The following is a 17,910-nucleotide window of genomic DNA, read 5'->3' as shown; positions in this document are numbered from 1 at the left end:
CTGATCGATGATACTCTCTCATCGATGTTTCTAACTTTCTATCCCTCTCCTTTCCTCTCTGCAAAAAATCAATAAAATAGCCGGGACCGGTTTGGCTCAATGGATAGAGCGTCGGCTTGGGGACTGAAGGGACCCGGGTTCGATTCCGGTCAAGGGCATGTACCTTGGTTGCGGGCGCATCCCCGGTAGGGGATGTGCAGGAGGCAGCTGATCGATGACTCTCTCATCGATGTTTCTAACTCTCTATCTCTCTCCCTTCCTCTCTGTACAAAATCAATAAAATATATTTTTAAAAAAATCAATAAAATATATTTTAAAAAAAAAAAAAAGAAAAGAAAAGAAAAAGAAAAAGAAAAAAGAAAGGGCATTGGGAGGAGGAGAGTCGAGGAGATTTGAGAAGTCCCTGAACAAAATCATTCCAGGGATGGAGAAAGGAAACACGGGAGCCGTATTTAATGTTCTAACTATGGATTAAATGGGGCAGGGTGGGCGGGATTTGGTTCTCTGTTTTATGACTGGGGATGAGGCAGAGATGGGAGAATCCAAGTTTCTGACTGGGGCAGCTGAGACGGGTCCAGGTGAGGGGAGATCAGCCACCTGAGTGGTGCCGGCTGCCCAGGGTCACCCCAAATAGAAGGGGTGAGCTGAACTATGAACGGGGAGAGCCAGGTGGCAGGAAAACTCTGGGCACCTTCTCTCCCCTCACTAACCCAAGCTCCACCTGGGCCAGGAGCTGCCTCCTCCATGAGGCCCAGCAGCCCGGGCACACCCTCTCCCTGTGCTGCTGGAGACCACCTGGTGTGGCGCCTGTCCTCCCTCCAGCGCAGTCCTGGCACCTGAAGGCGCTCAGTGAAGTCCGTCCGGCCAGGTGAGGAGTGTCAGCCACCAGCCACACCTGGCTTCTCCTAAGTGGTCCTCTTTCCCTGCCCACCCAGAGCCAGCCACCCCCCACCCGCCCAGGATCCACACGCCTTCACCTTGATTCTGACCTCTTGAGGCTGAATGTCAAATCCCAAACCTGGGTAGCAGGAGGGCCTGAAGGCCCTGCCACCTCAGTTCCTGCCTCCGAACCCGAGGCCCCACCCAAACCGCGAGCCAGGTGGCAGCGTGGTGGCTCATATTATCCTGATTTTGAGGAGCTGTGGGACTGGCACCAGCCCGACTCCATCAATAACCATGCCTACAGAACGTGGACGGAAGCGTTAGAGTCTAACGGTTAGACCCTGGCCTCCCTCAGCATCTCCTCCTGAGCGACCATAGGCAAGTCCTTTAACCTCCATTTCTGCAGAGGGTCCTCAGAGAAACTATTCCCTTCAACGGGGAGCACCCTGCCCGGCGCCCAGGAAAGCACTCAGCAGGTGGTGGCTATCATTACGCAGCTTCCCGGCGTGCTGATGCACGTTAGAGCCAACGGCAAGGCCTCTGACAGCTCCCAGCCGGGCACCTCCTGCCTGCCCCTCCCCCCTCTGCACAGGGGGTAATTAGAGCTCTCCTTGGGTGTGTGCTCCAGAGGGGGGGATTGGGCTGATTCTGGATCACGGAACTAGAAAAAATGAAGGCAGGTTTCAGCTTAACCGAGAAAAAAGCAAAATGTTCTTTTTGGTGGTAGTGAGCACCCCATCACCTCACGAACCAGCTGGCCCATTTGGCACGAAGGCTCTAGAAGAGCATCAACGGACAGGTGTTAGCATTTCTTACCACAGAGTCGTATTACAGGTCCCTTGAACGAAATGGTGGTGCCAGGAGGTAATGCTGTCAGCATTTGGCAAAATGAAAAATTGGCCATTATTACTTTGGCCATCCAAAAAGGCTTACTGAAATCCTACCAGATTACGATACCCAAAATCTTACTCCCCACCCCCTCCTGGATCCAAGGTTAAAGACCTTCACCAGATGCCTATACGACTCCTGATTGGTGACCATCTCGTTTTTTGTTTTTGTCTTTATTTTTGAAAAGGATTACAGACATCACCTTCACCTTAGTCTTTTTCCCATTGACCCCCCTCCACCCCATGCCTGCACCTCCCAGGCCTGCACCACCCTATTCTCCGTGCCCACAGGTTATACAGTGCCCATCTCATGCAAGTCTGAACCTAAGTCATGGCTCAGATCAACCACAGAAATCCCAGGTCAAGTACCACAGAGGCACTTGACCGGCAAGTGCCATTGGGGCGGGGCTGGGCGAGCGGACTGACCTGTCACTGGAGTTCCAGTGGATGGGGAAGGAGACTAGAGCAGGGGCTCTGAGATTCCTCCACTTCCCGGAGTGCCTGGCCCGGGACTGGGGAGGTGGCTCGGCAGTCTGCCCAGCACCAACTCTCGGCCTCCCCTCCTCTTCCTCCCAGAGGTGCGTCCCTCGGAGAACCTGTCCTGGAATCAGGGGGGCAGTGACCTTGAGCAAGCAGGGAGGGATGGACCCGGGTTCCTGAGACTATACCCATCTCCCAGTGCATCCTCCGACCCAAAATAAAACCCTTTTCTCAATTCTTTCATGCTTTGGAAAAAAAAATGACTTTTGCCGAAACCGGTTTGGCTCAGTGGTAGAGGGTCGGACTGCGGACTGAAAGGTCCTGGGTTCGATTCCGGTCAAGGGCATGTACCTTGGTTGCGGGCACATCCCCGGTAGGGGGTGTGCAAGGGGCAGCTGGTCTATGTTTCTATCTCATTGACGTTTCTAGCTCTCTCTCTCTCTCTCCCTTTCTCTCTGTAAAAAGTCAGTAAAATATATATTTTTTAAAAAATGACTTTTGTAACTCTGTGCTTCCTGGGGTTGACCCCATGACAAACTCAGGGCACCCCCAGCCGGCTACATCTGAGGGTCCCCGCCTAACAAGGGTGTGTGTGTAGCTCCGGGTTTTTCCACACACAGAACTGACCACGGAGAGGCGGGCTGTTCTGGACATTCCTTTCGCCATCCCTCTCCCCAACCAAGCGCTGGGCCAGGGAGACCCCAACTGTCCAGACTCCTGACACACACACACCCCCCCCCCCCCGCCACATCCCACCGTAAGACAAAGGAGCTGGAGGACAACGTGGAATCAAGTGTACATTTTAAAAATTGTTTAATGGAACATAAACTCCTTTAGAAAAACATTCAGCCAGGTGATAACACCCATAGAAAAAAACACCAATCTTGTGTTTATCTTTTTTTTAATTTGGCATTTGTTATTTGCATTTATATTAAAGCAAAGTGCATCTTTTCTTTTATTTTTCTTGTTTATACACATTGCACAATACATAAATAATGATGCTTATAAAACGTCTTTATATTTACAAGTAATAATATATTTATATATAACATAAAATACATTTTTTTCTCTAATAAATCTCAGGGTTTTTTTGTTTTTGTTTTTTTTTCCAGGAGTCCTTTCTCTCAAAAGCACTACAATGCTAAATTTCCAATGAGAATGCTTCTCTTGTTCACTTAAACCTTTGTAGTTAGAAAAATAGCTTATGTTAAAGTCTAAACATGCTCATTGAGCTAAGAGCAGTGTCAACACGTCATACGAGTGTATGAGTCGGAGGAGAAACGAAAGGAGAGTGAGGCGTCAGTCCAGGATGGTACCTTGGGTTACGACGGACCGAATCCTTGGTGGGAAGGGGGCTGCTCCCCTCGCTGGTCTGACAGCAGAGCTCAGCACAGGCCGCGGGGAGAGTGCCGAGCTGGTTTTCTGAGTCCGGGTAAAACCTGAGGGGCCCGGGGCGGGGGAGAGGCGGAGGGGGGGCCTGAGAGGGCACCGGGTGAGCATCGCTGTAGCTCAGATACATCCAGGAGCAGGTGCCGAAAAGGGAAGACAATGGCAGCGGAGTGGCTGGAGGGGGGGTTACGACAAACTTGAAAACGATTCTGGGTCAGCCTCTTTGCAGCGTTGTTTCTAAGAAGCCTAGGGACAGGCCTGGGTCCTTAGAAGGGGAGGGTGGGGCGGGGACTTCCCTGGCTGGGGGCAGAGCCGTGCTTCTGGCAACGGCTGGGACGCTGGGCGCAGGCTGCCCGGGTGCTGTCTCTGCCCCACTGAGCATGCCCAGAAGGCAAGGGAGACACAGCTGGGAGCACAAACCTCGCAGCTGGAGACGCCACTGAGAAGCACAGCGCTCCCGGGCAGGCACACAGATACACACTCTCCTGTCCACATGCCCACTCTGACAAGTGAAACGGTGGCCCCCAACGTTAGGGGCTGCTCCCCGCTCATACACCGTGTTCAGGGGGCCTGATTTTTGCTTCCCCTTTTCACACGGGGGTGTCCTGCCAGCCGTACGATTTCAGCCCCCTCACCCAAAAAGACCCCAACCATTCTCTTCGTAAGCTACTTCTCAAAGAACAAAACAAAACGGAACATAAACAAGAACGACAAGAAGAAAGGGGGTTGGGGGGGGGGTAGAAAAGAACAATGACCAAAGAGTTTTGCATGAAAAGCAAGCACTCAGGAGGAAAATATTAGCAGCAAAGTAGTTTGGACTGGGCCCGCCCGGCTCGCTCTGTCCTCGCCCGCGAGCGCACAGGCGCGCGGCTACCGGCTGTTGAAGATGACCTCCAGCCAGCACGGGCAGCTGCTGATGAACTGGCGGGTGTAGCACTGGCCCCAGCCCTTCACGAAGCTGATCTGCACGGTGAAGCCGGTCCACGGCTGCTGCATGAACTCGTGGTCGTTGGGCCGCTGCAGGCTGTACGCCTTCTCGTAGTCGAAGGCCTTGATGGAGAAGCCGGGGAACACCTTGTGCACCAGCAGCGTCCTGGAGTCCGGGTTGTCCAGTGTGGCCGACTTGATGAAGATGGGGTAGCTGCTGCGGTTGTACACCCACACGCCGTCCACCTCCCGCGTGAGCTGGATGCCGCAGCCGATCTTGCTCCGCACTTTCTGCACCAGCTGGCTCTTGTTGTCCGAGTTGAGCTGTCCGAGGCAAAAGCCGTTCCCCTGAGGTAGATCATAGAAGATGTCCAGGGAGGGCTCCTGGACGCAGTAGAGCCGCCCCACGCGCGTCTTCTCCTCCCAGTATGCCACCACGCACCAGTGTGACCGATCCCCAGGCTCCAGGAGAAGTTGGGAATCTGCAAGACAAAACGGCAGGAGCGGTTGGTGGGGGTGGGGCTCTCGGCTTCCTCCCGGAATCGGCACCACACAGGCGCATCCCCACACCCCCACACCAGCTGGGCTCTCAGCACAGGACAGGAGGAGACGCTGGTGGTGCTGGGTGTCCCACCGACCGGTTCCACTCCTGCCACCGGGGACGGCACTCCTGACTGGTAGACCTGTCCATCCTTTAATTAAGCAGGGGGCTCATACCTCAATCCCACCCCTTTCCCCGTCCTGTCAGGGACCCAGACACCACCAACCAGTACGTGTGTGCCCCCCCCCCTTCCTGGGCGTTCAGAGGCCAGGGGGCCCCTGCTGGACCTGGTGTTAAAAGCCACAGGAGGCCTCGCAGACAGCCTAGAATTTGTTCTGTAAGCTGATGGCATCCTGAAGGCCAGTGCCCTGCACCCCGGGCGGCCATCCTGATGAGACACCTGGGCCCCAGAAAAGCTTGTTGCTCAGGCCCCGGGGCCTGCCACAGCCAGGCCTCCAGGCTCCAGGCCCATTTGCTCCAAGGTCTCCGTGACAATCACCAAGTTCTCAGATCAGAGCTTTGGGCAAAAGAGCTGTCTGGTAAAAATGTAAATGGGGGTGTTTTGGGGCAAAAGTCTCTCGCTAACAGGAAAACAACCCTCGGCGTCTGTCGGCAGCAGCACTGCACACAAAGAGTGGATTCCCGCCAACATGCCACATCACAACCCGGGACAGGTCCAGCTCACCCAGACAGACCACCTTAACGAAGCTCCCTCCAGCGGACAGAGGATTATGTGTCTACACTGGGCATGGCCACCCTTAAAGTGCCCTTCTCTGCTCACACCCCTCCTCCCCTCCCTCCCGGCAGCATCTGGGCACCTGGCCTGCCCCCTCCTTCCTCCCGCCCCTGCAGGCCCCACCCCAGCCGTCCCAGAAGTGCCTCTTCCCGCAGGCAGCCTGGGAGAGGCCGGGGAGATCCTGGTAAGGTGATTTTCCTAAACTAAACCGGCACACGAAGCCCTTTTAAAAGGGGATGTATGGGAAGGAAAGGGAGCCCTTGGCGGCTGGCATTCCGACTCCCGTAAGCTGGAGCCAGCGGGGCAGGCCTCAGACTGGGAGCCATAAATCTCCCCAGCCAGGCCGGGCTGCAGGAACGAGGCTGCGGTCTGTGGTGGCAGGGCGGAGACCGGAAGTCTTGTATTTGTTAACAAAAATGGGGAGAGGGGTGGGGGGGGGGGCAGGAGGCAAAGGCTTAGGACAGGAAGGAGGGGTTGGCTGTGAGGTGTCTTTCGGTGTGCTTGGCCTTTTTGATTTTGGAACAACTGGGCTTGGAGAATAGAGGAATTGTTGCAGCGTGGCTGCGGGATGGAGGAGGGCTGCCCCGCCCCCCATCTGCTGCCCCCGTGCAGCTCAGCACCCAACTCCGTCCGGTGTCCACAGGCATGTTAGGACCTGGGAGCCCCATGAGCTTTTTTTTAAGCAGCAGCCAGTCTCCCGTGGAGGTGTGTCCCATGAGTAAGTGGATGATGTGCCCTCTGACCCACAGAGGCAGCCAAGCGCACGCCCTGCGTGGCCGCCTTCTGCAGAGACTCCACCTGGTCTTCTCAGAGGCCTGCCGGACAGCCACACAAATGGGGAGCGGAGGGCCCATTCCTTCTCTTAGTCCCCGCCCCACCGAAAACCAACCCAGAACATGGGCCTGCCACCAGCCCCCCCCACACACACACACACACCGGTAAAGCACAAGTGTGAGCGAGACTGTGTGTCCCCCCGCAAACGTGAGCACACTTTGTGTGTATGTGTGTGTGTGTTTGCATGCGCACACATGGGAACATATGGAAAAACAAGAGAGGGACAAGGGCTCCCAGCAGAAGGTGACTCATCAGGCATTAACTTGTTTCTGCAAAGGATCCATCAACTGCTAATAAACCCGTGAGCGCTGGCAATCTTTGAACTTGCTTGCTGAGGGAGCTCGGCCCTGAAGGCGACACCAAGACCCACAGCAGCCGCGTAAATGAGGGCTCTGCCTGCAGGGCGCTGGGGGGGGGAGGAGGGGGGCGGCGCCTCTCCTGGAAGAGGGGGTGTCCGCGGGGGGGGGGGTGTGTGTGTCAGAAACGTAAGCAGCTCTCCCTACTGTCCCAACGCCGGGCGACAAACCTGGCTGGAAGGGGGCCATGGGGAGGGGGTGCAGGAGACCCCTGGCAGAGCCTTACAGTACTTTGCTCCTTGGAGCCTGGCCCCCTGAAACCTGGCCCCGGCTAGGAGGGAGGAGCAGCTGCCGAGTGGGGTGGGGTAGGAGCCTGGGATCAGATGCCCTCGTGCCAGGCCCGTGGGCAAGACATAGGAGGGGCCGTGTCGCCCCACGGGCCTCTTGGGGGCAGAGGAAGCCAGGAGGGGCTGGGGCGGGGCTGGGCCGAGGTCGGCTGGACTCCAGCCCAGCCCAGCCCAGCGCCGGAGGGGAGAGAGGGAGAGGGGAGCGCTCTGGCGGGTTTCTCTTTCATCTCTGCGGCCTGCCAGTCCACCCAGCAATTTGCTGCCAGACATCCCTGGAAAAAGCCTTTTTCTGTTGAGGTTAATGGCCCGGCCCAGATAAACGGCAGCGTGTGGGAGTCCCTGTGTGTGAACGAGGCCCCTGAAAGCTCACCAGGTGCCCCGGTCCGGTGCACGGGGACCCCCGAGTCACCCCACAGCCTGCTGCCCGCCCGCCCGCTGCTCCGGGCCAGCTCTGAGCACCAACAGCTGCAACCACTAAGGCCCCCTGAATGCATGCTGCGGGCCCAGCCCGGCCTCCCGCCTGGCAGAGCCTGGCAGATCCGGGGATTCTCCTCCTTTGCCCCAAATTCCCCGTCACTCAGGCTCACTTCTGGGAAGCGCTCAGCATCCTCTTCAGAGAAACCCGTTTCCCTGAACTGGGCGCACAGCCCACAAGCACAAGCGTCTCCCCAGGCCTCGCGGCGAAGACCCCTCGATCAAGAAGAACCTCCCTGGTTAGCTGGGCCCAGGGCTCAGCAAGGATCTCGGAAGCCCAGCTTGGCTCCTATGGCAGCTGCCGCCGTGGACAAGTCCCCCCACCCCCTTCACCTCCCTCCGCTTTAGGGCCTTTTCCGGCCTTTTCCCTCCTCAGCACCCTGCACGGGGGCTTGTTTTAAAACGGCATTTGCGCATTTTTAAGCATCAAGAAGAAAAGCTGTGTTGTAAAAAGCTAATCAGATGCCTGCTCAATTTTTTTTTTTCCTTTTTATTATAGTTTAGGGAATTTTTGGAGCGATCCAAGAAAAAAAACAAACGCTGAATCGGCCTAAATTCCCTGTAAGATTGTCCCCCTGACCCCCCCCCCCTTCCCATTTCCCTTAAAGCATCAAGTCGACCCTTGAAGAGGAAGGGGAGAGGGAGGGGGTGCCCAGGAAGGCCTTCGCCGGGAGCTCCCTGCCGCTCACAACGCGCCGTCTGAGGACCCCGGTCATGAATGGACAGACCGGGCCCTTCGAGAAGACCGGACAGAAGCTCCTGCCGGGGTCTCAAGGACATGGGGTGACAGATCTCAGGCCAGATTTCAGGTAGGGTAAGAATTCTCCCCTTCAAACATTCTTTATTTGAAGGAGTAAAGCGATGAGGGGGAAACAGAAGGAGGAAGGAGAGGCGAGGCCAGTGCCTCGACGCCGGCTTCTAAGTCCACACCACCAGACCAGGAAGCAAGCAGGTGCTACTCCCAAAGCGCCAGCGAGAAAATCCTTCCCTCGCCTACAATCTGGCCTGGAGATCTGGTCACCCCATGCCACCGAGAACACGGGCATGTGTGAGGAGGAGGCCATCTGAGCCTGGCTGTGCCCACACAGAGGTGGGCTTAATGGGGAGATGGTCCCCCCCGATTCTGGCCTTCCAGGACAGGCACACACTTGAGAAGCAGGGCAGAGGCACACAGCTGGTGCCCACTGCCTCCAGTCCCCGCCCCCCGCCCCTACTGCCAGGGTGCAGGGGGCTGCAGTGCCAGGTGAGCAAGGAGGGGTCTCCAGTCCAGCTCCCCTCTGCAGGCACCTGGCTTGTAGAAGGGCATTTCTCTGCCAAAACCCAACAGCGGGCTGGGCCTGGGAGCCCCCTCCCCAGGGCCCCAGCAGAGCAGGAGGCGGAGGGTGGGGAAGCCAGGGGAGCTGGGCGTGGGCAGGAACGGCGGCCTCACCCAGGCTGGCGAGGGCAGATGAAGGGCACAGAGCAGACCCAGAAGCCAGAGCCAGCAGCCCTGGAACGCAAACACCACCACGCCTCGCCCACGACAGGTCCAGGGTCCTCTCTCCTCAGAACGCCGGCGCCACCAGCGGTTGCCTCATCCTGCCTTCCCCCCACAGACATCTCAAAGGTTAACAGCAGCGCGGCCCTGCCCCCCGCCCCCAGCCCCGCCAGGAAGCCGCTGCTCCCACAGCCGGCCCACCTCGGGGAGAAGGGCCCACCGTCCATCTGCTCTCATCCCAAATCCTCCCAACTGTCAAGGACCCTCGCCGGGCTCCTGTTTTCAAGAGGCAAATGACCCGGCACTAAAGTAAACATATAAAAACCGGACGAGGTGTCTGGGTGCAGCTTGGGTTCGGGGTCAGCTCTGATCGGCCGTGTTCCACCCTGGTCGGGACCCTCGAGATCAGGACTCCGATCCCCGGACAGCACAGGCAGCTCGGGGTCTGGGGTGAGCTGCCCTCGGGATGGACATGAACTCCAAGCGCATCCGCCTGGCTCAGAACCCACCTCGCACTTCCCCCAGAAGGTCCAGAGGAGTGATTAGGGCTGAGAAAGCGGGTTTCTGTGACAAGGTTCTCTCCACGAAGGCAGCTGGACTGAGGGGTGGGCAGGGGGAGCCACAGGGTCTCTCCTTCAAAGGCCGGGTACTTCCTCGGCTCCCTGGGCCCAACCGACTGAGTTCCCCAAATCCCGCCCCTCAGAGACTTCTGGCTATGGTGGGACACCCCCCCACACACACCCTACCACCCCAGTCCAGATCGGCCTCCCACGGAACCTTGGCAGCTCGGAGTGGCCCGGTGCCAGCCTCACAGGGCGGTTATGAGGATCCAATACAAAGGCAGCAGGGAGCCAGGGCTCAGCCTGCAGCTACCCCCCAGGTCTCCAGCTGCTGGGAAAACACTAACCACCTTCTCTTCTCTGCCCACCCCATCCCGGTGGAAGAACAGTTCTGGGCCCGACCCTACACTAACAGGCACCTACTGTGTACAGGCCCTGCTCCAAAGCCACTCCGAGGTCCCACACTATTCCTGACCTTACGTCAAAGGGGAAATGAGGCACAGGCACTGGCCAAACAGCAGAGCCGGGTGCAAGGCCAGACTGCGGCTAGGTGTGAGCTGTGGGTGGGCAGCCACCCCAGGCCCCTCAAGCTACCCGTGCCCAAGGGCTCCTCCGCAGATGTGTCCTTCAGAACACACTTCGGAAATGCTATGCCTCCATCAGGGCCGAGGGTGGGGGTCCAGCTCTCTCTCACAGAGAACCGGCTTTGCCAAGCAAGCTGCTCTGTGGCCTTGGCCGAAGGGCTTGCCCTCGCCCTCTCTGAGCCTCAGGCTGGGACGGTCCATCACTCACACGAAGGGGGTTGGGGCAAAACTGCGCCGCCAGGGGCCCACTCCTGGCTCCGACGGGCTCTGGCTGCAACTCCATGACTCCCCAAGTATTCGTGCTGGTTCCACTTATTTTTACTACTACCTTCCAGACAGTAAGGAAATCACTTTGGGAGAAGAGCGTACTTTTTTTTTTTTTTTTTGCATTTAATTTGCAACAGTAAAACAAAAAACAAAACAACATCAAAAGGACCAGGAGATGTGGGCCAGATTGCTGCTGTGCCCACCTCTACACCAACGTGTCAGTCTCAAGGCATCACTAAGTTGGGTCCTCTCTGCCATGTCACTCATGACCCTCAGGAGAAAGGCTGAGGGCCCCGGGGAGGGTCTCCTTCCTCACCATCCTTCTGCCCGGGCCTGGCAGGCACCCTGAGGTTTCCCACCCGTCGCCCTCCTCCTGCAAACTCTCCCAAGCCGACTGATGGGCAGGTCCTGCTGGTCTAGAAGACTCATGTGTGACTGTGCCTTCCAGACAAGTTGTGATGACTAATCAGTTACTAGAGCTAAAACGCACTTCCCTGCTCCCCAAAAGGGCCCCACCCCCACCTCCCAAGGCCCCTCAAACCTCCACGTCTGCCTGCCCTCCTCACCCCAGCCCAGGGCTCGTTCCTTCCTGAGAACAGTGCTTGGCCATCAGAGACTCTAGCTGAGGGGAGCGCCGGGCAGGGGAGGGAAGCCACAGAAATCAAAAAGCTCCCGTCTGTCTCGCCAGCCCGGCTGACACGGCTTCCTGTGCCCCAGCCGTCAGCCATGCAAATTATAGCGTGTACCCGCCGCTGCCTTCGGAGGAGGCCAGCCCTGCCCGCGGCAGAGGCCTCCGAGGAAGGGTGGGGACTCGGGGCCGGCCAACTCCATTCATAATATTTACAGTAAGTGGGCCTCTCCGGCTCTTGTTTAGCATACATCCAGCCTCATTAAAACTTCTCAAGTTCGAACGCCGAGACTTTTCCACTGCACGCTGCACCCCCACAAATCACCCGGCAGCTCCCTCCGGAAAGGGGTCCACACACATGCGCACACGGAGCCCCCACCCAGGGGTAGGGACCCCCGCTGGCCACTCCCAGGAAGACACACGGGAAGGCGGCCACAGGAAGGTGGTCACATCAGATCTCAGAACCTACCCACCTCTTTCCTGGAGGGGATCCAGAGACTCCCCGCTCCCCCAAATCCTGCACAGGGATCCCCAACTGGGAATGCACGCACTCACACGTGAATCCGACCAAGGAACCGTTCCTGAACCCACTCGATGTCCCTCGCTTCCTGCTTTTCACTGACCACTCGTAAGGGTGTTGCCTACATGTTAAAGCTTGTAAGAACCTTAATAAAAGTGAATGCTTAAGCCAATTTTCCCAAAGGACACCCCCCCACACACACACCACACCCCCACACCCATCCAGAGGTACAGGACAGGTCGGCCTGGTTCTGCCTTTTCGGAGGGCCCCTTTCAGTCAGTCCCCCTGCACAATGACCTCCAGCTCCGGAGGAAAGGTATTCCAGGCCCTGGCCGCAGGCCCCGCCCCGCCCCCACCCCAGCCCCAGCCCCCCCACAGCTCCAACTCAGCTCCAGGTTTTCTAGACTGGGAGGGAAAACCGTCGGAAGACGTGGAAAAATACAGTAGGAAACAAAAGTCCTTTTCATCCCTCCCCTTCCCCAGCTCCCCTTGTTCCATAACAATTATGAAAACTGCTGGATGGGATGACATTTTGAACATTTACTGCATTCCGGCCAATAAATTCCAGCGCAGGAGCCGATGGAAAAGCCTCCTCCTCCTCCAGCAGGCTCCCTGGCTCCCCGCCCCCCGCCCCCCTCCACCCCTGCTCACTCCCAGACCTCATTCCTTCTTTCTTTACAACCCAGGGCCTGGCCAGGCCGGGGCCCACACTGTACTTACAGGGAAAAACAACAGCACGCCAGACTGGAGACAGTGTGCAGACTGGGAAAGTTAATCATTACTTCTGTCTGCCTCTGTAATCTAATCTCTCCGGCTTTGACACACTCTCTGTTCAGCCATCCCAGCCCTTTCACCCCAGAGCACCCAGGACCGCCTGGGCCTGAGGTTCCCCCCCACCCTTCTCCAGGGCCCTCCCAGCCTCCAGGGAGGAGGCCAACGGAATGAAAAAAACAGAATCGTCTCCCCCACCCTGGGCTGCCACCACAGGGCCCGTGCTGGGCCCCCCCATTTCAGAGGCCCCGAGTCCCCTTAAAAGGTGGGCTCCGGCCTGGCTTGTATTACTGCACAGCCAGGCCACCCCTCCCCCCCCAAACATGGACAGACTTAGTCTCTCTCTCTCACACACACACACACACACACACACACACACACACACATCCCGCCCCTGCTCTTCTCTCACCTCTCCCCTCACCCTCAGGCCCACCCAGCCGCAGCTCCAGGAGTAAGATGGGCCGCCCGCGGGCTCAGTCTACACAGATACACAAGTCAAGATGGCCCTTCGGTAGGAGGCTCACCTAGGATCCCCACCTGGCCCAGCAACCCCACTTCTGGGTCTAAACCCGGACGGGTTCTGAAGACGGGATCTACCACCTGTGTTCAAAGACGTGCTCTTCGCAACAGCCCGAAGCCAGAAGCAAGCCCAGTGCCCACCGATGGAGAATGGATCAGCAAGCCGTGCACAGGCACAGTTAAAGAAAGGCGGTTCTGACACGTGCTACAACCAAGCCAGACTTGGAGAGGCAAACACTGTGTGATCACTCCTAGGAGGTACCTGGACTAGTCAAACTCGCAGAAAAAAAAGTGCCGTCAGGGGCTGAGGAGTGGGGGGACCCCTTAGGGTTCAGTGGGCACAGAGTTTGGAGAGCTGACAAGTTCTGGAGAGGGTGGTGGTGATGACTGCACAGCTCTGGGAGGCACTTAACGTCACTGAGCCACACACGTGTACATGGTCAGGATGGCCAATGTGAGGTCTTCCCCCCCCCAACAATGAAAAAGGCCCTGCTCCTCCCACAGCGCCCCCTGCAGACTCCCTTGAGTGCAGGGGGTCCCACTGTCAGCCTGAAGACCCTGGAAATATATGCCACAGGGGTATGCATTTTCATTTCTCTGGGGAAAAGATTCCTTGGCTGCCACTCATTCTAGGAAGAGTTTGTAAGCCAAGAAACAGGAATAGCTGCAACCTCTATTTGGGCTTCTACAGAAGGAGCCATCCGCCACCCCATACCTCAGCTGCAGGGGGTCTCCTTCCCACTCCACCTCAAAACCAAAACCCCAGAATCGCAGGACGTCGGAACCATAAGGAACTTGGAAGACCAGGTTCAATCGCTTGCTTTTCTCCCCGTTCTAACTCTCTCTAAGCCCCCTGGACCGGGCCTCCAGCTGACATGGATGGGGAGGCTGGAATCTTGGCAGCCCCCGCCCTCCCACTCCAGGCCTCATCCCCACGGGGTTTTCATGGTGACCCCACTGACTTGGAGTGGGGGCCCGTCCGTTTTAAGAACTGTACTGTGCACCCCAAATCACAGAAGAACTCAACTTTTGCTCTTCCCCCTGGGATACTCATTAATGGGGGGAAGGGGCCGTGCTGGCTATGGGGCAGCTTGAGGTGCTCCGACCCTTTTCCAGCCTCACAAGCTCCCCTCGCCGCCTGGGGCAGGACACACTCCCAGCTTCATTAGGGGATGGGTCGTGGTGGGAGGGGGGACAGGTGGGTGGACGGAGACAATTTAGCTTCCGGGTGTGGCTCCTGACAGCAGAGCCCAGCCCTTTCGTGGCGTCGTTCGGTGTTGGTTCTATCAGGCGACTGGCCACGTTAGGAAGCAGAAAGGAAACAAACGAGCAGACAAGAGCCACCCACACCCCCTGGCCTGGCTATCCAGCTGTCTTCTGCCTGAGGGGCGGGAACCCCCCCCCCCTTTGCAGGATGAAACTGGAGGGAACATGCGTCCTGCCCTTTCTGCCCTGGATCTAACTCCAGGCCCAAACAGCTCTCCAGCCAGAGGCCAAGGGGCTCCACGGAGGAGTGAGATTAATTAAATTAGCGTGAGTCAGCCCCCAGGGAAGGGGCCCGCAGGATGAGCGTGAAAATGAAACACCTTGGTCACTGAGTATTAGGTGACTGCGTGCAGCCCCTCCCCGCAAGGCAGGCCAAGGCCTCAGGCCCAGGCTGGGACCTGACAGGGGCCTGACCGTCAGATTTCAAATCAGAGAGCACAGGTGCATCCCCAGGTGCTCTTCGTGTGAGCCAAGCCCACCGAGGTCCAAAGGGAAGCCAAACTCCCAGGCTCCACAGACATGCCACCTCCCCTGTGGCTGCCAGGACACCAACTGCCCTTCCGTGGGTCCCTGGCCGTGGTCCCTGGCCGAGCCAGTGCTTGGCTGGCCGCCTCTGTGCACACCCAGGCCACTGCCAGGGTCTGGATTCTAACTGTGCCTCCTGCAGTAACCTCACCATCAACACGTGTGGAGAGAGGGAGGGGGCTGGAACCGGAGCCGGAGGAGGAGACAGACCTCTGTTTACCCACAAGCTTTGTTGTTATCAACTCTCCACAGACCACACAGTGGAAGCAGAAGGCAAACCGGTGACTGAGGCCCTCAGCCTGCCTTGTGGGCTCCATCACCCAGGGGCCCATCCATGCACCCCCAGGCCTGGCCCCAAGCCCAAGGGACCTGGCTCCTTCTGTCCCGGAGAGATTGCCTGGGAAGCAGCCCCCTCCCGCCTGGCTCCTGCCTGTCACTCACCCAACGGCACCTTCAGAGAAGCCACCCCATCTGCCGCCCTCGTCCTCTCGGGGCCCAAGATCGGCAGCCTCCACACCCCGGAGAGCCCGGCACATAGCAGATGCTCAATAAACAGCTGCTCAATGAATGAACCAGAGACACGCTGGCTTCAAAGCAGCCGGCAGGCCCAGCTTTCCACCTGGCAGAGGGAGACACGTGTGAGCCCATCCCGGGAGGAACCGTGCCTTCCCGGCAGGGGTCAGCCAGCAAGGCCCAGGCCCTGTCCCGGGCTCCCCGTGGAGACGTCACGAAAGCAACCCCTGTCCTCGACGGCTTCCCAGGCAGCTGCGCCGAGAGGATCCCGAGCGGCGTCTCCAAGCCAGGCGCCGGCCCGGCACCCTCTGTGGGCACACCACCTGCCCACAGCATTCTGCCTTGGCGCCCTGCTCTGTTTGGACAAGTTACCCTCCCTGAGTGTTCAACAATGCTTTTACACACCCCAGGGCTCTTGTCGTGTTATGAAAACAAAACCCAGCACGCTAAGGGAAAAAGCTGGGGGAGGGGGCAGCGGGGAGCAAGCAGGCCACACACACACACACACACACACACACACACACAGAGATGGGGCGCGGTCCCAGGTCATTAGGACAATGGCATCATCAGGCTTGGAAGCTCAGAGAGGAGTCCATGGACATCGTTTTTCACACCCAGGTAAGCATCACCTTGTCCACACCACCACGGGGCGGGGCCCGGCCAGTTCTCCTTCTGGGGGAAGCCCCTCCCCCTAGAGCGGAGCACAGCTCCTGGGCTTGTCTGTCCCAGGGACACTCTGCCACCTATTTCCTCCCACTCCCCACTGGGGCCCTACACACAGTCTCAGGAGTTAAGGAACTGGGGGCTGGGGTGCGGGGGAAGAGGGGGGGACATGGGTAGAGGGCAATTCAGTGGCTTCAAAATAAGGCGGCCCTGCATTCCAACCTGCTAACACCAGGGGAAGGAGACCCCGGGGTGGAAGGACCGAGGGCATGAGGAAATGCCTTACCCAACCCCACCAAAATTAAATACATACGATTTCTTCTTCTTCTGCTTTTTTTTTTTTTTTTTGCAAGTTAAAACAGAGCTAATGACGCTGGGTGGGGCTCGGCGCGGAGGGCTGCACAGCCAAACCAGAACGCGCCCTCGGCCAAGCGCCGCCCGCCCGGGGGAGGAAGCTGCCCGCCTGAAAGGTCCCTCAGTGCGCCCGCCCGCCCGCCCGCCCGCCGGCAGCGAGGGCTGCAGCGAGCGTTTCAACTGGAGGTGACCCTTCTGCTAAAATATTTTTTAAAATAATAAAAATAACATAAAGTTCTCAAACGGCCTCTTTCTTAAAGAAACGGCCTGAACGTCCTCCTGGGGGTTGGACGGGAAGAAGGGGGTGAACGGGGCCGGCCACTACCTCTCACGAACAGCTCTTTTCTGGAGTTCTTCTCATAAAAGGAATGATGCAATTTCCTGTCTTGTCCCAATGTTTCCTGTCCGCTTACAAGGTGAAAGTTATCGCCCTGGTGTAAACCCCCGTCCTGAACTCTACAGAAAGCTTTTTCCCACCCAGTGCCCCGTCCCTGTCCCCAAACCCCCCCGCCTTAGGATACAAACACTGTCCTTCTCCACACCCCGAAAGAGGAGGCTTAGTAAAAAGCCTCGTTCTCTCTTCCGCCGGGACTGAGCCTACAATCCGTTTCCCCAGGGCCAGCCCGGGGCCCCAGGGGGAGAAGTGGAGGGGACCGGAGGCAGCCAAGTCCCCCCGAGGAGCCAGCGTGTTTCGGTGGCGCGGCCGCCCCCAGGTGATGGTTGCTTTCTCGGTGTGTTAGCCACTAAATCCAGCACCGTGCCTCAGCAGTTAATAATATCTTCCCGCTGAAAATAGCCCGGAGAGGAAGCCGCTCCGTGACAGTAGGCAGGCAGCCAGGCCCGGGGCTAGCCATTCAGCACGAGCGAGAACGATGGTAGGGCCAGTGGCGACTGACCTCCCGGCGGCCGCGGTACAGTATCCTCCCGGGGCTCCCGCGGAGAGAGGGCTCCCTCCCGGGCGAGCCTCCCGCCGCCTCCGCTGCCCCAGAACCTGGGCGAGGATGTCACATCGACCAGGGGGGCCATGGGCTCCGGCAGCAGGGCCAGAGGAGGGGTCTGATCAGCCAGCGGGAGATCGTGGGGGACCCCGGGATTTGGGAGACAGCCTCTGTCTCGAGCTGGTGGGGAGCCAGGGCAGGCACCTCCCGTATAGAAAGGCCGGACTCCAAAAACACACCAGAGGGGGCCCTCCTTCAGGGGCACGGAATCGGAGAGCTGGACGCACGCCCCAACCCCAGGAGACCTCAGAGGTACTTTTGGAGACAAGTGCCTATCAACAGGGGGTCCCCGGCACCCAACAGGAGTCTCCCCATGTTTATCCCAGTCACTGTTTTTTTAAAATCGATCATCTAAATTGCTGCATGTACTTAAAAGCTACCACAAGGTGTTCCTTCTTAAAATTGTGGCAAACTACCCGTGACATGAAATTTGCCATCAAGTGGCATTGCGTGCATTCACGGAACTGCGCAA

The 17,910-nt window shown here is 58.1% G+C and overlaps 1 protein-coding gene across 2 annotated transcripts in view; it reads right to left on the bottom strand.

Moving 5' to 3' along the window:
* Positions 1-3,045: 3,045 nt before the first annotated feature.
* Positions 3,046-17,910, bottom strand: part of SMAD7 (SMAD family member 7) — a gene marked incomplete at its 5' end in the record, with an annotated part of 28,080 nt that continues 13,215 nt past the window's right edge. For both annotated transcript variants that reach the window (XM_084888940.1, XM_084888939.1), the window contains one exon: positions 3,046-5,047. In XM_084888940.1, coding sequence (XP_084745066.1) covers positions 4,509-5,047 — 539 coding nt within the window. In that variant the 3' untranslated portion in view covers positions 3,046-4,508. The remainder of the gene's footprint in view (positions 5,048-17,910) is intronic.

Source organism: Pipistrellus hanaki (assembly GCF_964339955.1).
Source record: "Pipistrellus hanaki genome assembly, chromosome: 6".
NCBI lineage: Eukaryota > Metazoa > Chordata > Mammalia > Chiroptera > Vespertilionidae > Pipistrellus > Pipistrellus hanaki.
The sequence above is the reverse complement of the archived record's forward strand: the minus strand, read 5'-3'. Positions and strand labels throughout refer to the sequence as shown.